Raw genomic sequence first — 22,636 nt, 5'->3', positions numbered from 1 at the left:
GAGAGAGTGAGGGAGACATAGACAGTGAGGGAGAGAAAACGAGAGAGTGAGGTTGGGAGGTGGTATTGTAGAGGGATAAGATATTGGGCAGGAAAAGGACTAAGAGAGGGATAGATGTGAGGGGAAGAAGGAGATCAAGAGAGGGGGGCAGAGATAAGGAGAGTGAGCTAAGGAGGAAGAGAGGGAAGATGTCGTATTAGGAAAGAGAGGAGGACGAAGGGAGGAAAGGAAGGAGAGAGGAAGGGAGGGAGGGAGGGAATAATGGACGGAGAGAATGGGATGTCGCCTCCACCATTTGTCCTTCTGGAGTGGCTGAGGGAAGGAGGTTATGAAGGTGGGTGGCAAAGAAAGAAAGTGAGGACAGATGTGGTATTGACAAAGAGAGACAAAGACAGAAGGATGGATGTGGAACTGGTAGAGACAAAGAATGATGGATGTGGTACTGGCAAGGAGATGCAAAGATAGAAGGATGGATGTAGGAGAAACAAAGGCAGAAGGATGGATGTGGTACTGACAGAGAGAGAATGATGGATGAGGGATACAAATTGGTGCTGGAAAAGATTTAGTAGTAAGGAGAGAGTGAGAAAACGAGGGATAATAACGGTAACAGATGTGAAGCACTGGCAGGGTAGAAGATAAAACAAACGGACAGCAAAGGAGAGAGGGAAGAGGAAGGGGAAGAATGAAGGAGTGAAGAGAAGGGATGTTTCTTACACTATTTGTCTTTCTGAAATGCTGGGAGAAAGAGAGGACAGGGAAAGAAGAAGGGACAACGGAAAGGAGGTATCGAAAGAAAGGGGGAGATGGAATGAGCATGAGAGGGGTGAAATAGGGAACGAAAGAAAGGAGAATTGGAAGGAGTATAGGAAAGAAGTGTAAAGGGGAGAAGTGTGAGGACGAGGAAAGAGAGAAAGAAAAGAAAGAGGAAAGCATAAGGGAGGGAGAAGGTAACGAAGAGACAAGGGGGAAGGACGTAAAGGAACTAAATAAAGGAAAATGGAGAGAGAAGATGAAAGAATGAAGAAAGAGGAACTGAGATTGACGAAACAAAGGGGTGAGGGGGAAGGAGAAAAAAAAAAACTACAAAGAAAGGGGAGAAAAGGGATGGGAAGATAGAAGGAGAGGAGAGAAAAACTTAAGATGAAGGAGTGGTAAGAAAGATGACTAAGGAGGGAGGACACACAGAAGCCTAGTGGAAAAGGAAGGGCGACTTGGGTGGGAGCGAAGGACAATCAAAAACCTTGCATGGGACGGCGATGATGTAAAAGGCGGCAACACCCACGATAAGGAGGAGCAATTGAGGCACGACCAAAATGGGAGGGCGATGGAAAGGGACAGTCAGGGAGAGATATCACCTAAATGGCCATAAAAATAGAAGAGGGGAGTGGCCATAACACAAGCACATAATTTGACTTGTCCTTGGCCACTTATCATGCAGTGTGAGTTGCTTCAAGGTGGCCACACAAGACTTAAGACCTCCATCGCTGCTATCACAGTTCCTAAACAATGAATTTAGCCTTCTCGTTACTATGGACGTTACATATATAGATACATATTGTGTGTGTGTGTGTGTGTGTGTGTGTGTGTGTGTGTGTGTGTGTGTGTGTGTGTGTGTGTGTGTGTGTGTGTGTGTGTGTGAGAGAGAGAGAGAGAGAGAGAGAGAGAGAGAGAGAGAGAGAGAATAACACTCGGTAAGGGAAACTGTTGGAGTGGGGGATTGGTGGGGAGGCTGGGTAGGGTGGGGGTGGGGCCTAAGAGGATTGGAAACAGGGAAAGCGTTGGGGTGGGTGGATAAAGGGGGTGGGGAAGGGGGGGGAGAGGGAGGAGGATCATGGTGTGAGAGACAATTGTTTGGAGGGAAAGAGAGCGGCCATGAGAGGGACCAACACTGCCAACACAACACACTGACAACACAACACACACTGACAACACAACACACACTGACAACACAACACACTGCCAACACAACACACTGCCAACACAACACACTGACAACACAACACACACTGACAACACAACACAACTGCTACTGTTATCACCACCATTTATGCTGTTAGGTTAGTGATGAAGGGACCACATACACGCTGACTTAGGAGATTCCCCGCACTCCTTCCTTACCACTTTATTTCTGCATATGTAAACAAATAAATAAGTAATAAATAAATAAATAAATGAAGAGGTACTAAATGGCCCCCGTACCTTCAAGAATAAGCGAAGAGTTATTTATAAAGCCAGAATTTAAACCATTCAATACGGGGACGTCTTCTTTATCTTCTCATTCTTACCACTAGACAATAACAATCAGCTTAGGAGAGACTTTTCGCACTGAAGGGGCTGAGTACAGTTTCATTAATTCCTAACTAAAATCGTCTGGAAGAAGGACGCATAATTAACGCGTCATCGTAGTGAAGTTATCAGTAATTTTCTCTCTCTCTCTCCCTCCGAGCCAAATGGTGAAGCGTCTTTTTGGCTTCTTCGACCAGGAAAGTGAAAGAGAAGGATAAGGATGACGGTGGGAGAGGGAGGAAGAGTGTGAGAGAGAGAGAGAGAGAGAGAGAGAGAGAGAGAGAGAGAGAGAGAGAGAGAGAGAGAGAGAGAGAGAGAGAGAGAGAGAGAGAGAGCCCTATGTTTTTTTGCTCAGATTCAGTATAGTAATGATGATGATGATGATGATTAATACTAGTGGTGATAAATGATGACGACTATTTAATCCCTTAGTTCTAAACACCTCTCCTAAGCAAAGTCTAATCGTCTGGAGGTAGCGAGAATAAAGCAGTAAAGTCACCCTCGTGCTAAAAGGGTTAAGAAGGTCACGACAAGGAACCAAAGTAATGTCGTCTGTTTTCCTTCACTCTTCCTATTTTCAGACGATTTTATTCAGCTCAGGAGAGATTTCTGGAGCTGGAGGAGTGGGGTAAAGTCTTCATGCACTCTTGAACTGAATAAAACCGTCTGATGGGTTGATCTTCCTGGCCTTTAAAATCGTCTGGTGGCAGCAAGAAGACTATAGGAATGAGACCCTCGTGGTGAAGGGGGTTTAGGGTGCTGCGTATCCCTCTCTTCCTTGTTAGCTGGCGGGATGAGCTGTCAACGGGGTCTCTCTCTCTCTCTCTCTCTCTCTCTCTCTCTCTCTCTCTTCTTAACCGATGCCATCCATTGATTCCCATCCTTCCTTCGCCTCTTCTTCTCCCCTTCATTTACTAACACAGTACGACAACATTCTATTTTATTTTGACCATCTTCATTCCTTCATCTCTGAGCCCCATTTCTCAGTTACCTTCTATACAATTATTTTCCTCTCTCTTTTTCTTCGTTTCTCTATTAACTTCCTTCCTTCCTGCTCTTTTTCTTCTTCACTAATTTATCTTTTACTTTTTTCCTTTTCCCTCTCTTTTCCTTTTTTCTTATTTCTCCTTCTCCCCCCCCCCCAATTTCTGTCTTTCCTTCTCCTCCCCTCCCCTACTCCATCACATCTCCCTTCATTCATTCCTCTCCCTTGTTCTCTCCTTATCTCCCTCCATCACCCCACACTCTCTTCCTTAACTCAACCTTCCATTCCACCCTCCCAGTTGCCCTCCTCCCTCCCACCCTCCCTCCCTTCATTTCTTTCCTCTATCCTTCCCTCTTCCTTCACCTCCTCCCTCCCTCCCTCCCTCTTTCCATCTCTTCTTCTAGTCTTCTCTCCTTCATCCTTTCGTTTCCTTTATCTTCTCCCTCCTTTTCCCTCCATGAATCATTATATCTTTCTCTCTCCGACTTTCATCTTCTCTTATCCCTGCCGCCCTCCTATCATTTTCATTAATCCCCTTCGCTCTATTCTTACCCACTGGTCCACCTCTCCCTCTCCACTTGCCCCTCTACCATTCTATCCTAAATCATTCCGTCTATCCTCTTCCCTCTTCCGCTGCATCCATCTTTCTCATTACTGATCCTTCTATTTCTCCTATCTTCCCACTCTCCTCTTTTCGTCCCTCTCTTCCATCTACTCTGTTCTTCATCTCAGCACTTCCCTCCCTCCTTACATCCATCCACTCTTCACCTCACCATCTCCGTCCCTCTCTTCTTTCATTTCTCCCTCCATCACTCCATCAATCCTCACTCCATCATCTCCACTACCTAATATCTTCTTCCATCCCTCTCTCTCCTTTCATCTCTTTCCCTCTCTTCATTTCTCTGTCCCTCAGTCCCATCCACTACTCTCCATCACTTCTCCAACCCTCCCACTTCCTTTCCCTCATCTCACCACCTCCCTCCCTCCCTCCCTCTATCCCTCCTCACTCGTCCCTCCATCACCTCTCCCACCTACCTACCTACCTACCCTCCCTTTCTCCCTCCCTTCATCCCAGCCCATCCTTCTTTCTCTCCTTCCACGAACCCTCATTACGAATTCAAAGTTTTCGGAGCGGGTCGGGTCATTTTTCATCAGAATTAACACTCCGGCCAACAGGTAAAACAAATACAGTAATTTATACAGGGTTGGTCCGGCCGCCATACCTCTGTACCTTGGTCCGGGAGTAGGCAGGTAGGATGGACCGGGAGGCGAGGAAGAGACCGAAGGATAACAGACCAACTAGGACCCTTGAGGAGTAGTGTAATTTGTGCCCTTACGACGGGGTGGACGAAGGGTGAAAGGATGGCTTTAGGCGTGGGGGGCCTTAGGGTGCGTTTAGGTGCGTCCTGTGTTGCGGGTTAGGGAGAGAGGCGTCTTATAAGGCGGTGCAAAATTAATGTGTTAAGGATGATTACCGTAGATAGCCCAGGGTTTGGTGTGTGTGTGTGTGTGTGTGTGTGTGTGTGTGTGTGTGTGTGTGTGTGTGTGTGTGTGTGTGTGTGTGTGTGTGTGTGTGTGTGTGTGTGTGTGTGTGTGTGTGTACGCGCGCAAACGATTCTGTAAGTTATGTGTGGGTTTGCAAAAGGGTCTTAATGACTGTTTTAAGATACTCCAGCAGCGACTTAACCACGTGTCTTTTTACCCAAACAGAACGTGTTAAAAAAAAAACATGATATAATCCCTAAAGTGCCAAGTGCATTCAGGGCAACGAAATCGGGAAGAGAAGTGGTAGAAACTGTGTAACAAACTATGACCTCTAAAAACAAACAAACAAGCAAAAAAAACAATAACACCCAGAAGCATGAATGGTGACGAGAAGACAGCATGAACCCAAAGTAAAAAAATAAAAATAAAAATAAAAAGCTAGGTTAGATGTAAAGTACGGAATCAGTTAAGAAAATAAAATCGAAAAAAGTGGAGATTCACGTGGGATGGGAGAGAGAGAGAGAGAGAGAGAGAGAGAGAGAGAGAGAGAGAGAGAGAGGGGGGGGGGGACGTGTTTCATTACTGCGGTCACCCTTCACGCCCGAGAAACTGTTTTTGGGGACAACAATGCAGTAGGGGGGCGGAGGGGGGCGAGGGGGGTGATGAGAGAGAGCTCCTAGGCTAATTGTGGTCCCCCGCCCCCCCACTCACTCTAACTCTCTTACGTGACTCTCATTTCTTTTGAAGGCTCGCTTATTTTTCTCTCACTTGGTCTATCATACCCTCTCTCTCTCTCTCTCTCTCTCTCTCTCTCTCTCTCTCTCTCTCACACACACACACACACACACACACACACACACACACAAAGTTGCTTCGACTTACCAGACTCTCTCTCTCTCTCTCTCTCATCTGAAGGGCTCTCAAGCGCCGTCTCCGCTCGAGGGGTGAAGGCCTAGACGTCTCTCTCTCTCTCTCTCTCTCTCTCTCAACTGTTGTTTATGTTATCAAAGCAATACAGGAAATGGGGTTCCTATATGGAGCCTGAGAGAGAGAGAGAGAGAGAGAGAGAGAGAGAGAGAGAGAGAGAGTAGGAACCGGGGTAGAAAAGGGAAGAGGACGGAGGGTAGACGAGAGAGCGAGGAAGGGGGAGGGGAGGAGATAAACTGTACGGAGAGGGAAGTAGTGAAAATGAAAAGAGCAAATTAGGAAGTTGGAATTTATATTGTGTAATATTTCTACTCTCTCTCTCTCTCTCTCTCTTCATTTATTCCTTTCCTCCCACCCATCTCTCTCTTACCCTCTCCCCTCCCACCACTTACTGTACAGTACACCTTCCCTCTCACCCTTCCTTCCCCTCCTTCCTACCTCTCCTTCCTCCCTGCTCCCACTTTCCCCCTTGTCTTTCCTCGCATGGATGTACTCTCTTCTCTTACACCTTCCCTCTCCTCTCCCATCTTCCCTTCCATTCCATTCTCCTCCTCTCTTGTAAATCCCCTCTCCTCTTCCACACCATTCTCTCTCTCTCTCTCTCTCTCTCTCTCTCTCTCTCTCTCTCTCAAGTCATCATGGCACCTGTGACAGAGAGAAGAGGTGCAATAATGAAGAGAGCGAGAGGGTCCTTCCTATTACCTACACTCACTCTCTCTCTCTCTCTCTCTCTCTCTCTCTCTCTCTCTCATGGCTTTTTTCTTTCAATCGTCAATTCTTATTCTCCTTACAGGCATTCTCCACTGTTTGTTAGACCCTTCTCCCTCTCTATCTTTCTCCTGCATCACACACACACACACACACACACACACACACACACACACACACACACACACACACACACACACAAAGCACCTTCCTCTCCCCTCATCCACATACCACCTCCTCCCCACCAATTTTCTCCCCCCCGTCTCTCCCTTCCTACACTCCCTCTCTCCACCGTTTCTCCCGTTCTCCCCGACCCCCGAGCCCCTTGTGTCTGCCCCTTCACATCTTTGTCTTGGCTCCGTCTCCTTTAACTCGGCAACGCACGTGAACGCACCGAAACGAGCTCATTGTCACCCCTTCTCGCACGCTTTGGATCCGCCCGTAACCTCTGGCGATGAAAGAATGAATGTAGAGGTGGCGGAGGAGGCAGAAGAGAGGAAGGACGCAGTTTAATGAGTGGGGGGGGGGTCATTCTTGTCATTTACGAACACTATCATCATCATCATCAACATCATCGCCATCATTATCAACATCATCACTATCATTATCACCATTATATGTAAGATTAATACAGCAATATGCATTTCCCATCTCTGACGTCTTTGTCGCTCTGGGAATGAAAAGTAAAGGAAGAATAGGAGAGAATGAATGAAAACAGGCGTGAAGAGATGGAACAGTGGAGAAGGCAGAGAATGAAGATGAGGGGAGAGGATTATCATCAAAAGTAGGGGGAAATGATGAGAGGAGGGGAATGCGAGTGGGTCGGAGAAGGGGGGGGGGGAGTGATGCAAATGGCTGAGGGATGAGGCGAAGCAAGGAAGAAATGAAATGGTGCTGGTGGAACAGGGGTAGCGAAGGTGTAGGTGAGAATGGTTGGGAGCAGGGAAGGTGGGGAAGGAAAAGTTGGAGTTGGGGAGGAAAGGTGGGAGTGGGGGAAGAAAGGTGGGAGTGGGAGAGAAGTGAGTTGGGGTGGGAAGGTGGGAGTGGGGGAAGTCTGGGTGAGGAGAGTAGGCTGAGGTGAGGCAGGGTAGGAATAAGCGGGTGGGAGGGGGGGAAATTAGGTAGGGAAAGGGGAGAGATGATAGTAGGTGGGAGAGAGGAGGAAGAAGACGGGTAGGAAGTGGGTGAGGAAGATGAGAAGTAGGAAAGGGAGGAGGAGGAGGAGATGGAGGGAAGGGAGGGGGAGAAGTGGTAGGACGGAAGGGGGTGTTCAGGTAACATGGGGCCCGGGGGAAGGGAAGCAAGAGAGAGGAGGGATGGGGGAAGCGGAGTAAGACGGCGCTGGGGGCATGAGAAAGGAGGGAGGGAGATTAGTCATGAGTGGGTGGGGGGTGGGGGAAGATAAAACGAAACGGGAAGGGGAGGGGAGGGGAGGGGAGGGGAGGGGAGGGGTAGGAGAGGTAGAGTGCCTGGCCAGTCACGTGAGGAAGTGGCAGGCCGGGAGAGGAGGGGCGTTGGATGAGTGGGGGGGACTAGGAGGCTGATTCATTACAATAAAATAAAATGAGTATGAACTGTCCATCCAAAGCTAAATACAGACGTCTGGGGATGATGAGAAAAAATTATAAACACGTTGTGTCTGGTAGAAATAAAAATCCAATGCGTATGAACACTACATCCTTTCGGCACTATCATCATCTTAATTATACTCCCGCCACCATAATTACACAAAAACATTAAAAAGGTGAATGTCTAGGAATATAAATGGTTAAATAAAACACCACCACCATCATCATCATCATCATCATCATCATAACACTACAGACAAGGTGATCATACAACACCTCTCTCTCTCTCTCTCTCTCTCTCTCTCTCCATAATCTGCAACACTTCACAAAAACTAAATATTCAAAACCCAACCAGGCTGGACGGGTATTTCCTTGGAGCGCGTCACAGCCCTAATTCCTAAGCTTGGCCAAGTGTTTGTGTGTTTGTTTGTGTGTTTGTCCAGCCTCTTGCCACACATACCTCGATTGTTTCTCACACACACCGCCTTTCTACACATCCGTTATCGCACACGGGGGTGGGATTCAGGTTGGGAAGTGGGGAGGGGGCTGTGGGAGATGGGAAGGGGTCCGCTGAGGGGTGTGGGTGGGGATGCAGGGTGGGGACTGAAGGAGAGGGGAAGGGGGTCTACTGAGGGGTGTGGGTGGGGGCTGGAGGAGAGGGGAAGGGTGTCTGTTGTGAGGTGTTGGGATGGGAGTGGGGGTGTGATAAAGGAGACAAAATGAAGGACTGGAAAGGCTGCTTTTTGTAAAGGATCATGGTAAGGAGTTTCCATCATTTTTTTCCCCTTCACCTCCTTAAATCTCTATGTTTCTTGTTAAAGTCAGACGATTATATTCAAATGAGGGAACGTCTGTACAGTTAAAGGGTTAAGTCCCTCACCTTCCCCCTCCTCCCTCTCTCTCTCTCTCTCTCTCTCTCTCTCTCTCTCTCTCCCTTCTCTCCTATTTTTAAACATATGTAACTAGAGAGTAATGCCTCATCTGCGTAGTAAGCATTCAACTATGGTATTCAAGTACAATGTTATTTAATGGTGTTCAGGTATGGTGACTGAGAATGCATGGAAAACAAACGCGAGCAAGTGAAGCACCACCAGTGATCGTGGTGGCTCCTCAGTCAACTCTGTATTCAGGAGTCGACACCTCCCACCAGTCACACCCACCCCACACTGGCTCATCCAAGAGGCCAGGATCCGATAAGGGCAAAATACTCATGCCAAAGTTACTGTGCTTTAAAAAGCTTGAATTCTACCTGCTTTTAATGACAAACGAAGCGGTCAGGGCACTTTGCAAGGATGCTCTGCGGAGATGACTGCGTTCCCAACCTCCGCGGACACCAAGCAAACACACTACGATGGGGAGGCTGGATGCTATGCACGTGACGTCACCAAACAGCACACCGAGCTAGACGAAGCTGTTACTATGACAACTGGGATGACGTGTTAAATGCCTGTTAATAGCAACAGAAGAAACACAGGCAATATAGTTTGTAGATAGGTTCCGAAAACAAAGAGAAAATTACTCGAGAAGTTTCTGATAACGAAAAAGGAAGAGGTATAAGTAAAAATATCAAAGGTAACACGACATGGCAACTTTGGTTCACGTGGCTCACGGACTGAGCGACCCATGCTGGTCGAATCTTGTTTTAGGGATGGTTCGAGACTACCTCGTATATATAAATTCATCTAAATTATTCGACAGGGGTTTTAATAATAATCACTCGGGTTTTCACAAGTTAATGAAAATACTGAACCCAAAACAAAGGCAGCGTAAAATCTTCCTTCTACCATTTATTGTTAATTCGAAAAACAAAAGCATCATCCGCTACACGACCATGCTGGACGATAACTGTCGTAAAATATCATTTATATTCCAGTCATTAGCTCTAGCATGTTGCATTTCAAGTAGAAATGACTGACCCCTTATAATATCGTGTACCGCGTTAGGGTATTATCTGCACAGGAACGTGGTTTTAACAAGACAATTTTGCCTCGAGACCTCCCTAATGTAACCGCATAAATCTCTCTGTTTTTCCATGCACGAGTATAGCGCCATATTTTCTGCCGGCAAGGCATTCCGAAATTATTTCGATAATTTCTATGCCATCAGTAATGTGCATATCCAAGTAAAAACTCGAAAATTCGGTGTTACTTTGTGATTTCATCGTACCGTCTCTACGTGTGTGTTAGGTGAGTACACGCTTAGTACACTGGGCTAGTACGGGGCGGGACTTAATGAACAGCTGTCTAAATTACTTCGTCACCCGCCCTCGACACTTACAAGCAGCGTACTAGGAAACCACACGTACAAACTGGCAGTGTACATAATCGTACAGCCCTTCTACTAAATCTAGACGACCTAGAAATGACTATAAGATTTATATATTTTGTGCTTTTGTCATTCCCCTGCCTTCTTCCCGTCTTCCTCCACTCCCAATTTTTTTTTTTTCTCTCTCTCTCTCTCTCTCTCATCCACCTCCACATACCCAACAACCCCTCTCACTACACCCAGCTCCTCCCATTCCTCTTCCTTCCTCCACCCACACAAACTTTATCTCTCCCTCCCTCCCTCCCTCCCCTCGACGTCCGGAAGGCTGCACGATCTTCTCTCATATTTCCACAGTGTTTCGTGCTTCCCCAACCCACCTTCGTTGCACCAAAAACTGGACCTAAACTTCACGAAACTCACAGCTCCGACTCACGATTTATTACAAACACGAATGGTGATCTTACTGTTATTGTTATGTATCTTATTTGTCTCTTGTTTCTCGTGCACTGGAGGTTTTGCAATTGCATCGTTAGAAGGAAACATGTTGCATAAATGTATCTAGCTAAAGGTTGTGACGATGTGGCCTGTCCGTTCTGGTATGAGGGCTGTGTGTGTGTGTGTGTGTGTGTGTGTGTGTGTGTGTGTGTGTGATCCACCTCCTACTCATCAACATATCTCTGTTTCTTTCTCCCAGCCACCTCCCTTCCTCGCTCACTCTCACCCACCCACGCGCCCTCCCTCTCTCCCACACGCTGAACTCCCATCCCTCCCTCCCACTCATCCATCCTCCTGACCCTTCCTCTCACTCGCACACCCACCCTCCCACACATTCGTTCGTCCCCCCCTCTCTCAAGCCCTTTCCAAAGTACTCACCCACCCTTTCTCCCCCTCTCACCCACCTATCCATCCACCCTTTCCCAACCTCACTCCATCCATCCTCACCATCCATCTCTATCTCCCTCCTGTCCTTCCTCTCCATCCTCTCACCCACCCACCCACCCATTTTGCAAGTCTATGAACGGACATACGTCATAAGAAAGAGGAGACTAATTGGCCTTGTGTTTGTGGGAGGGCAGGGACAAGTTTAGGCGGACATGCAACACCCTCCTTCGTGGATTTATTTCTTTCAGGACGAGAGGGTCCTTCAATGATATGAAAGAGTTGACTGGGGAAGTTTTTAATTCCGTTTTGAGAAGGTAAAAAAAAAAAAAGTGTGTGTGTGTGTGTGTGTGTGTGTGTGTGTGTGTGTGTGTGTGTGTGTGTGTGTGTGTGTGTGTGTGTGTGTGGACATGACGAAGGCGTGAGTGTACTGAGTGAGGGTGAAAGAAGAATGGTTAATGTGGTTGTGAGTGGAGTGGAGTAGGTGGGGAGGAGTGAGGGCTGCGCTGGGTTGGGTTGAGTTGGGTGGGGTAGGGTGGTGGAGTGGGATTGTGGTGGGGTGGGGTGGGGATGTAAGTGGGAAAAGGCTGAGAGTGAGGAGCGTGACGGTGTGAGGTTTTAACACAAGTGAGCGTGAGAAAGACGACACGTAATACACAGATCCGCCTTCCATAACTCAGGTAAACAACAGTAACTGCGACAGCCCATATGAGGTTCACTGCAGGACCAAGACCTTAATAGCCCAGTGAGAGTGGTTACCAGCATTAGCCTCCCCCCATGCTGGTGAAGTATAGGTGGGGAACGGGGTGTTTGTGGTGAGTGAAATGTATGACAGTGGATCATGACTGTGTTTCTGAGGTTATTTATGTCACCAGTAATGATAAGAGGAATCAGAGGAGGAAGATGAAAGAGAAAAGGGAAGAGGGGAGTTGTGACAAAGAAATGAATATAAGTAACAATGTAGGAAAATGGGGAGTGTGGAAAGGGAGGAGGATGGCGAAAGGGGAGAAAGAGGGACGGGAGTGGGAGGGAAAAGGAGGGAGTAAATGGGAGAGGCAAGAAATTAGAGAGGAAAGAAGGTTAGGGAGTAGGGGATGAGAGTGAGAGGGTAGCACAGGGCCTCTCTAGCACGTGTGAAGTGAGGCGAGGTGATGCAAGGCAGCATGAGTGGTTTGTTCCTTGAGAGTGGTGTCCTCCCCTTACCACGCCCCCTCCATTGTGTACCATCCCCCCTCTCACTCTTATTTTCCTTCCCTCTCCTTCACCCTGTCAACTTCCATCCCCTTACTTCCCTCTTCCCCTCTCCCTTCTCCCGCTCCCCTCTCCCTTATTACATCTTCCCTCTCATTCACTTTCCCCCTCCTTCTCACTCTCATTCCCCTTCCTCCTTTTCCCTATCCTCTCTTCTTTCCCATTTTTCTCCCTCTCCCCTCCTACTCCCCTCTCTCTTCCTAAATCTTGCGTTCCCAGCATTCCTTCCTTCCCACTCCACATCTTATCTTGCTCTCTCCACTCTTCCCTCTTACTGTGTCTCTCACTGCATTCCCTCTCCTCTCTTTCCTTACTCACCACTCTCTTCTCCCTCGTTCCTTTCCCTCTCCTCTTCCCTTTTCATTTCTACTAAGTCCTCTTTTTTTCCTCCCCATTCCCTTCTTTAATGCTCCCCTCCCTCGTCTCTCACCTCTTCCCTTTCCTCTCTCCAGCTCTCTTCCTTTCCCCAGCTCCCCTCTTCTCCCCTCTCCCCTACTCAATCCTCCCCTTCCCTTCTCCCCACCCCTTCATTCAGTCCGTCGTGATGGGTCGGGTCGGTTTAACAAGCATGAGTGATTTGCATATTAACTATAGAACCAGCTCGTTAATGTCCCCCTTCTGATAGCCTCCCACCCTTCCTCGTTTCCCCTCCTCCTAGCCTCCCCTCCTTTCCTCTCCCTACTTACTTCCCCCTCTCTCCTCTCCCTCCTTACCATCCCTCCCCTCCAGTCCCTCCCACCCTAGATTAAGGAACGAACTATTTAGCCCTTCAGTACAATGACCTTTTCACTTTTACTTTACTATAGCCACAGCCAAACGCTACCCTTGAAGCTCAATGCAAACCTTTTTTAAATTTAATTCTTGCTACGTACGGACGATTTTAGTCATCTTGGGAAATGCCTCTCGTAGTGAAATTCAAAAATAATGTGTAAAAGTCAAAAATAATGTGTAAAAGTCAAAAATAATCTCCATTTACCCCTCCAAAAAGACGATTTCCTATCTCTAATTTAAATACCACCAGACAATACCTGTTCAATATCATTACGACTTTTGGGTTATAGTCTTGCTCCCATCAGACATGTATTTTCTTCACGACACAAACAATTTTCATTTTGCCGAGAGAAATCCTGCTAAAGTACAAAAAATAAATAAATAAAAATACATGTAATACTGCAATTATATGCACAAAATACTTCACCAATTCCTGACGATTTTCTTTTACTATATGGCTGACTTCTCAAACTGGAGGGTTTAGACACAAGCTTCATCAACTCTTCCCCTAAAGGATTCTCATAAACTGAAGAAAATCGTCTGGTAACAGGAAGAATAAAACAGAAATTACGTAGTCGGGATGGAGGAGTTAGTTTTTGCGTTTCTAACCGAATGTGCAAAATTTTTATGACAGAAAGAATACCAGTGTCTAAAAACTGGTTACCGGATGCCTCATTATTTTTATCCATTATATAACCCACTGCCTATAATCAAGATAATATACATAAATTATTGTGGTCTAAGCCGATTACATTAAATTTTATGCGATAGTGGGGATGAGTAAATTCGTTTTTAATGGAAACTGGTGGACTTAACAATTTCATTAATATTATATACATTCCTTAAGTGGATCTTCTTGTCCAGCTGCTGATCTGGTCGCCTCAGAAAATATTTTGATCTTTAGTTTTTCTTATTACTCTCCCTCTCTCTCTCTCTCTCTCTCTCTCTCTCTCTCTCTCTCTCTCTCTCTCAACCCTGTAACATGATTTCCCTCACCTTTTCCCTTTCCTCCCCCCATTCTCTGTCCTGCAAAATCACTACCCTATTTCCCCCTCTCACTCGACCTCTCTCTCTCTCTCTCTCTCTCTCTCTCTGCCTGCCCCTTAGTCCTGCAACCTCACCTCCTTTCCAGTCTCGTCCCACCCCACCCCCACCACCATTACCCTTCATAAACACCCCCACACAACCACCTACACCGTTCCCATTACCCCCAACAAAGCCCGACCTGCCGCTGCACCATTACACGACATTAGTACCAGAACCGATGCCCTGCCGACGGTGTACGCAGGCGCAGTGCTCGTGTAGGGACAAGCCGCGCACAACAGAAAACGAGAGAGGGACACGACCGGGCACAATAGAAAACGAGGTGTGGCACGCCCTCTTCTACACGCAAGTCTCTCTCTCTCTCTCCCCTCCCCTCTCCTCTCTCTCCCTAATCCCCCCTCTCCTCTCCAGTCTTTCTACCCTCTTCCCTCCCTCCCGCCCTCCCCCCTCTTTCCAACTCTTGCTCGAATCGATTTACGTCTCCGAGCAAAGCGGAGGAAAAGGAAGGAGATGGGGTAGGAGAGATAGAGAGGAGAATAGGGCATGAGAAAAGGTGTGGCCCGCCCTCTTCTACACGCAAGCCTTCTCTTTCGCCCTCCCTTATTCTCTCTCCCACCTCCTTCTCTCCTGCTCAAACTAGTCTCTATCTCCTCGTAATCGGGAGGAACTGGAGAGCAAGACAGACAATAAAAAATAAAGCAACAGGAAACGACAAATGGTCCAGCTTCTCTCACATCCATTCTCCACTTGTCAACTCCTACTCCTCTCAGTGTTGCTGCTCGAATCAATTTATATCTCCACACAAACCACAAGTCACTTTATATCTCCTTACAAACCAGAAGAATAAGGAAAAAATGGGAGAAATGGAGTTCCCCCGAGCTAAGCCCTGTATTGGACTATATAGCCCCGCTAGGGTTACAGGAGCGAGCTACCACTCCCGGCACGGCAGCCCGGGCGAGGCTCGAACTCGCAATCCCCCGATTACGAGTCCGGCGCGCTACCACTGTGCTACCGCGCCCCCCCAGAAGAATAAGGAAGGGAGAGGAGGAAGACGAAGAGGAGAACAAGGCAGTCAGAGGTGTGGTCCACCCTAGCTTACACACAAATCTTTTTCCTTCTCCCTCCTGTGCCTTCTCTCATGCTAAGTTAGTGGAATCAATTTGTCTCCTTGCTGGGAAAAAAAAAAATCATGGAGGCAGGCACACTCACAAAAAACATGCTTATCTGAGATACTTCTGGTTAATTTAAAAAAAAAAAATGAAAGCACTAAAGTAAGGGCACTTACTAACCCTTAATTATCAGGTATGCTGCTAGTGCACGCGCGCACACACACACACACACACACACACACACACACACACACACACACACACACACACAATGTGAATCGATGCACCATGTATATCTGGGATGATGCTACACCAAAAACAAAAACAAATGAAGGGAAGGCATACTCACAAATCCACATTTTTTTGCTGCTGATGACTAATGAAAACCTTAAACAAATGCTAATCAAAGGCACGCATACGCACAAATCCATGAATATCTGACAATGTTGTTGGTGACTTCTGAACCCCAACAAACACAGACAAATGAAGTGAATGCATCCTGGAAAAATAACGGAAGGGAAGGCATACTCACAAATCCATGTTTATCGGAGATGTTGTTGGTGAGTTTTAGCTTGTGGAAGGAGACGACTTTCTGCATCCACTGCTCCCCCGTGGCAGGACTGTCGGGGTGGATGTACATTCTCTTGGGCATCTCGGGGTCCGCCTTGCCCGCCACCATCCACCTGCTGTTGGGTGTGGAGGGAGAAAGTGGATGAATGTGCGGTGGCGGTGGAATGAGTGGGTGGGTGGGCGGGAAGGAGGTTGAATGGATGGATCGATGGGTGCGAGGATGATTGAGAGTGTGAGAAAAATGGATGAATGGATGGGTGGATAGCTGAGAGGGTGGATGAGAAAAATGGATGAATGGATGGATGGATGGTTGGAAGGGTGAGTGAGAAAAATGGGTGAAAGAAAGAGAGAGGACTAGCCACATCGTTTAGTTGTCTTGTAAAAGGGAGACAGTGGATGAATGTTTGGATGGATGAATGGGTGGAAGAGTTAGAAAAAATGGATGGATGGAGAAAATATTGGTTGGGTGGATAGTTTAACGTTGAGGATGGAAAATGTATGGAAAGAAGAAGGATGCGCGACGGAAGACTTGATGGTAAGAGGGAAAAGCGTGAATGAATATGTGGATGGAGTGAGTGGCCGGGGTGGGGAGCCTACTACGCCGACGAGAACACGGCTTGGAAGAGTGTGTGTGTGTGTGTGTGTGTGTGTGTGTGTGTGTGTGTGTGTGTGTGTGTGTGTGTGTGTGTGTGTGTGTGTGTGTGATAACTGATGTGATGCAATGTGGGTAAAACAAAACAACTCATTAATTTTATGACTTTCTGGCTAAAATATGGAAATCTGATGGAATAACTTTTGAAAACCTCCTAAAACATGGAAATCTGATGGAATTTCGGAGGCAATAATAATAATATAATCAGCAATCCCACGAAAATCTGTTGAATTACTCTAAAAAATCTGCTAAAATATGAAAATCGTATCAAATTACTTTTTAAAATCAGCTACAAAATGGAAGTCTGAATGAATTATTAGAGGAAAAATACATAATCAGCAAACCAAAGGAAATCTCATGGAATTAATTTTAAACATGGAAATTTGATGGAAGTAATGCACAAAAAAGTCGTATAATCAGCACAACCATGGAAATGTGACGGAATTATTGCAGGAAGAAACTAGAGTAGAGTTAAACACTGGATTTATGATAGATAGATAGATAGATCGATAAAATGTCTTATTATCTAGGGCATATAATTAATGATTTTGGAAATCTAAAGACAACAAGTACACAATTTACTAACGCTATTTACAAGTGAAATTTACATATACATCCAAACTATATCTAGGCAACACAGGTAAGTACAGGTGAAGGAGAGGACACCACTGACTACTCATGCGGCAGGTAGACAGGGAAATAAAGTAACTATAGTGGGGGTAGATGAGCATAGTTTCATCTCTGACACACATGCGAGTTTAGGCACATAAGAAAGGAAAATAGTAATTAATGCACAATACAAGGGGACAAGTCATGCATACGGTTTGAGGGTTGGGAAGGTGAGGTGGGGTGGGTGAGGGAGGTGAGATGCGGTTGGGGAGAGGAGGGAAGGTCCGGGAGGGAAGGTGAAGGGAGGTAAGTTAGAAGAGATAAGGTGGGGGAAGGTTGGGAAGGTGAAGTGGAGAGTATAAGGTCGTATTCTGGTTGGCTCTGAGATTTCGTAACATCTTTTCCTCAGCAACTTATTCTTCCTAGCCATAAACTTCTATAAACGCATTAATTCATTTTACTCAAGCTACCAGACAACGATTTTGTTCAGCTGAGGAGCGTTTGAGCAGTGAAAGGATCGAACACTCTTTTAATTAGTCTTAGGGTCACTGGCAAATCCCTCGTCTAAATACAATGGCTCAGAATGAGAATAAAAGTGTATCCATGGCAGCCAAAGAGTTAGCAAATCTTAATGTCTTTTTGTATATTCTCAATGAAAACCAAATTAATATTAAAATGCCAAAGGAGCAGATAAGAGAATATGAAGGTGCCAAACAGGTGACAAAGGAAGAAGTGCCACGTTGTCTTCTTTCCCAACGAGATTACGACTCTGAGGAAGTGTGTAAGTGACAAAGGAAGAAGTGCCACGTTGTCTTCTTTGCCAACGAGATTACGACTCTGGGGAAGTGTGTGGGTTACCGTTGTGGTCTCAGCCTGGTGGAATTAAGAGTGGATGATTTATGTATAATGTAATGATCCTGGATAATGGGTACTTTGCTGACTACTGCTATTATCTTTATCTTCCTTTTCCTCTATTCTGGTCCTAAATAAATCAGTTTTTCTTTTTCCTTCTTTCTTTCCTTTTTGCGTTTATTAAGTAAGTGATTAAATGTAAGCTTCATTCCATTAAGAAGTGTTTTGATGGCTTCTACTTTCATGCGTTCATTTGCACTTAACTACAATCAGTATGTATGATCCACTTCACTGGGCAGTCTGTTCATGGCTGTTTCTACTGTAATGTTTTCTTTATAATGACTTTACAATAAATACCTACCTGTACTTTCCATTTTTACTTGGAAATCTAGTCATGGAATCTTAATTTTCGTGTTTTCCTTTTCTTCAGTACTCCACCCAACTCGTTTGTAATAGTGGGAGGTTGGGTTAGAATTCTGATGATGATTGAGGATGTTGGATCGCTAATAAAGGAACGACTGGGTACTTGAGTTCCCTGCCGCTAACTCAGAGGAATATGACTAATATGACTAATAATTAGAGATGATGATGAAAAAAGAGGTTGTCAGAGTACCTGCTACTTCGTTCTCGCACTTCAGCTATAGTGGTGCTGACCAAGATTTATGGACGGTACACTAATTAACCTTTAAAGTGCCAGCGATCCACATTTATCAAAAGTAAGAAAGCTACAAGGCAAGTGATAACCTTAAATAAAAAGTGAGTTTACCTTAAAAACTCTGGTAGGGATCCACACTAACCATCAAATCAATTACAGCTACTTTACATAAATACTACTTTATATTTTACTCATTAACTACTTAACGCATCGAAGAGATTAGAAGGCAAATGCATGTTTGCTTTTTTTATATAAACGGTATATACAAATTATACATAACACACACAACACAATAAGGGAGAGCAAAGTCTAGTTAAGTAGGTAGGTTGCTGGGAGGGAAGCTATTGGTTTTACGGAAGCTGCAGGGGTAATAGTGTATTGGAAAAAAAAAAAAAAAAAAAAAAAACTCAAGGTACAAGCTCCGGTGGTTGTGTGGACTGGTGGGCTTGTTGGTGGGATGAACTAATGGTTTTTATAATTATGCAGGAGAATAATTTTGTTCTTGTTTGGACTACAGTTCGCGAAAAAAGAGGCTGGGTGGGTGGGTGGGTTGGGGCGGGTTGTTGGAGGGAGAGAGAACTAAGTCTATTATTATGAAATTCTTTGTACCTGTGTGGGCTATAGAATACGTCTCTAAATTTAGTGGGAAAAAAAGTCGGGTGGGTTGGCTTGTGGTTTGGCTGGTGGGAGGAAAGCTTAGGTTCTATCGAGTTGCAGGGGAAGGGGGATAACTCACGAGCTGACCTGGTTCTGGGACCAAATAAGCAACTGGATCAAACAAACTAAAACCAAGAAGAAAATGAACTTCAGATAACGTCCTTCATATATATATATTTTTTTATAACAAAGTCGGGTCGCCATATCTCAACTTGCGGTATTAGAGGGCGTTGAACTTTACTTAGACACTACAAGATTACAAAATATTTACGCAATGTTGGCGTAAAATGGATCTACAAAAACGCAAAGGGCTACAAGGAAGGGGTGGGGTGGAGGTGAGGAGGGAAGCGAGGGAGGAATATAGGGTGAGGACGGGAAACAGAGGGAGGATGATACGGTGAGGAAGGGAGAGAGGGAGGAACATAGGGTGAGGAAGGGAGAGAACGAGGAATATAGGGTGAGGAAGAGAAAGAGAGGAAGGATGATACGGTGAGGAAGGGAGAGAGGGAGGAATATACGGTGAGGAAGGGAGAGAGGGAGGAATATACGGTGAGGAAGGGAGAGAGGGAGGTATATAGGGTGAGGAGGGGAGAAAGGAAGGAATATAAGGTGAAGAAGGGAAAGAGGGAGGAATACAAGATGGGAGAGGGAGACAAAGGGAGGAAGATACAGTGAGGAACGGAGAGAGGGAGGAAAATAGGGTGAGCAGGGTTTGGATGGTATTGCACGTATGGGAGTGTACGAGGAAGGGAGGGAGGAAGGGGAGCGATTTTGAGCAGGTTACGGAGGGAGACAGGGAAGCAGTTTCAGATTACAAAGGGAGAAAAGAAGGGAAGTAGGAGATTTCATGGAATGCAGGAGGGAGGGAGAAAAGGAGGGGGAGGGGGAAAAGGGAGTTTAAGTAAGCAAGTGGGAGATGGTGAAAGAATGGGAGAGGAGGAATTTGAAGCAAGGATGGGAAGGGAGAAGTGAGTAAAGAGACATGAAGGAATACAGGTAAGGCAGGGAGAGGCTGAACCAAGGGAGGGAGGGAGAGAGAGACACACACACACAAGCTAAAGTAAGACAGAAAATGAAGGAAGGAGGTGGTATGGGTAAAAGTAAGAAATGGAGGGAAGAGGAATCGAGGAAGGGAGAGAAGGGAGGGGATGGAAGGAGGAAGAGTAGTGCAGGTACGAGTAAGGAGGGATGGCAAGTTATGAGGGGTGAAGGTGGGAGGAAGCAAAAAAAGGTGTACACAGCGAGGATGATTTACGAGTGTAGGCAGGATGGGAGGCTTTCAACACACACAAGACCAATTTACACAACAACTAAAAGGAGAATAGCGAGAAAAATTAATGGCCACAAGTGCTGACATGGAACAAAATGCAGCAAGTAAAAAAAAAAATCAGCACAACAACGAGCATGAAATAAAAAAAAATCCAACAAAATAAAACTAGATAATTAACAGGTAAGAAAACAAACTAAGAAGAATAGCTAAAAGAATAAATGCAAGAGATTGATGGAGAGGACTACGGACACTGAGTAAGAAGAGACAAACTATAATTATACAACAGGCAATTGGAAAAATAAAAGGCAGGCCAAAATGGATGAACATGCAAAGGTAAACAAAATAACAGCAAGAAATACTATTGGACACACCTGAGAGAACGGAATAAAATGCAGTAAACCCAAAATTATCAACATGCTAAAAAAAAAAAAAAGAAGGAAAAAGAAACACGAGACAAAAATGATAAAAGAATAAGGATGAAATCGGAAATAACAGAAAGCAAAATATATGACGAAATAACTAATAGCTAAAAATCAGGACTACTATGAACAAAAATAAATATCTTAACTAAAAAATTAAAAGTAAAGACAAGCGAAAAAAGACTATAGAGTGAGATAAAAGAATAATAAAGAGTAAAATATCATAAAAAGGAATAACTGACAACCTTTGTATTAAAAAAGAGAGCGCGAAGGTGTAATACCCTCATTTTTTAGTCATTTAAGTTATCCCTCATTATCTTAGTAATTTAAGTAATCCCCTCATTATACTACAGTTATTTAAGTAATCCCCTCATTACTGTAGTCCTTAATTAATCCCCTCATTCTTTTACAGTCATTTATGCATCCCACATGACACAGTGTAATCAACAACGATAAAAGAAAAGTTGGGCATGGTGAATCACCCTCATCACGTGTTTCAGACTTTATCATCAAAAGCTGGGTGCTAATCCACATTTCGCGCTCTCATTTTAATAACATGGCCCTGGAAAAATAAAAATAAAAAAAGAGCTAATGAAAGGAAGAATAAAAAAACTATGGCAAGCAAAGATGAGAAGCCAACAGGGGTAAGAGGGTAAATAAGGATAAAATAGGATATAGGAATAACTGACAGCTAAATGATAATGATAAAGACGGAGGCATTGAGGTGTGGAAGTCAGGGTTCAGAAAGGGGAAGGCGTGGATCTAAGGAATAAAAAAAAGTCAGGTGTGGATCTTAAGGAGGGAAAATTAACATAGTATGGATTTCAGGGGGAAATGGTTAAAAAGTGTGGAATTGAGAGAAAGAACAAAGGGCAAAATGTGTGGAGCTAAGGGAGAAAAAGGACAAGGGCACGAGGGTGTGGAAGTAAAAGTCAAAAATGGACGAAAGACGTGGCACTAAAAAGCAAATAGGGAAGTAAAAATATAAACGAAAACACGATGTCATGGCTGTGGATCTAAGGGTAAAAAATGTAATGGCCGAGGGTGTGGATCAATATATACATAAAGGGAAAGATCGTGGAGCTATGAGGCAAATAAGGGCAACAAGACTGGATTCTAATGGGGCCAATCAAAGGGCGCTAGCTAAGGGCATGACATAGCAGCCAAAGAGGAAAGGGCGAGGAAAACGGGATATGGGCTGGGGGAGTGGGGGCGGTAGAAGAGGGGTAACTAATATATCAGGGACTCGACTTATACAAGGGTGTCTGTGCTAAGGCTACCAAAACACACACAAACACACCACAGAGAAAAATTGGTGCTTGGGTAAGAGTTTTAAATAATAATAAAAACAAAAACAGATGCTATGGGTCTTATATACAGTGGATCAAATGGGTTAAAATCTCAAAAATAAAGGCAAAAAAAAAAAAAAAAAAATCTATAAAGTTCTAGTGACAACAATGGAGGCATGTGACTTGTGGAAATAAGAGGGCAGTTTAAACCACCTTCAATTGGCAGTTTAAATGGGGGTAACTCTAAAAGAATGGGATGCACCTCTTACAGTGATGCTTAAGTGGCACTCCAGTCTATCATTTTTTTTATCCTTATTTTTTGTGTGTGTATTCTTTTTCTGCAGTGACAAATACCTGTTATGGAATTTATAGCGGCAATCATCAG

At 45.1% G+C, this 22,636-nt stretch overlaps 1 protein-coding gene across 2 annotated transcripts in view; it reads right to left on the bottom strand.

The window, feature by feature from the left end:
* Nucleotides 1-22,636, bottom strand: part of bi (T-box transcription factor bifid) — a 318,279-nt gene that overhangs the window by 190,490 nt on the left and 105,153 nt on the right. For both annotated transcript variants that reach the window (XM_080279495.1, XM_080279496.1), the window contains exon 3: nucleotides 15,811-15,964. In XM_080279495.1, coding sequence (XP_080135621.1) covers nucleotides 15,811-15,964 — 154 coding nt within the window. The remainder of the gene's footprint in view (nucleotides 1-15,810; nucleotides 15,965-22,636) is intronic.

This window comes from Coenobita brevimanus, chromosome 78 (genome assembly GCF_032717465.1).
Source record: "Coenobita brevimanus isolate Jiangsu-jjx chromosome 78, ASM3271746v2, whole genome shotgun sequence".
NCBI lineage: Eukaryota > Metazoa > Arthropoda > Malacostraca > Decapoda > Coenobitidae > Coenobita > Coenobita brevimanus.
This window is presented reverse-complemented; position numbering and strand designations above follow the sequence as displayed.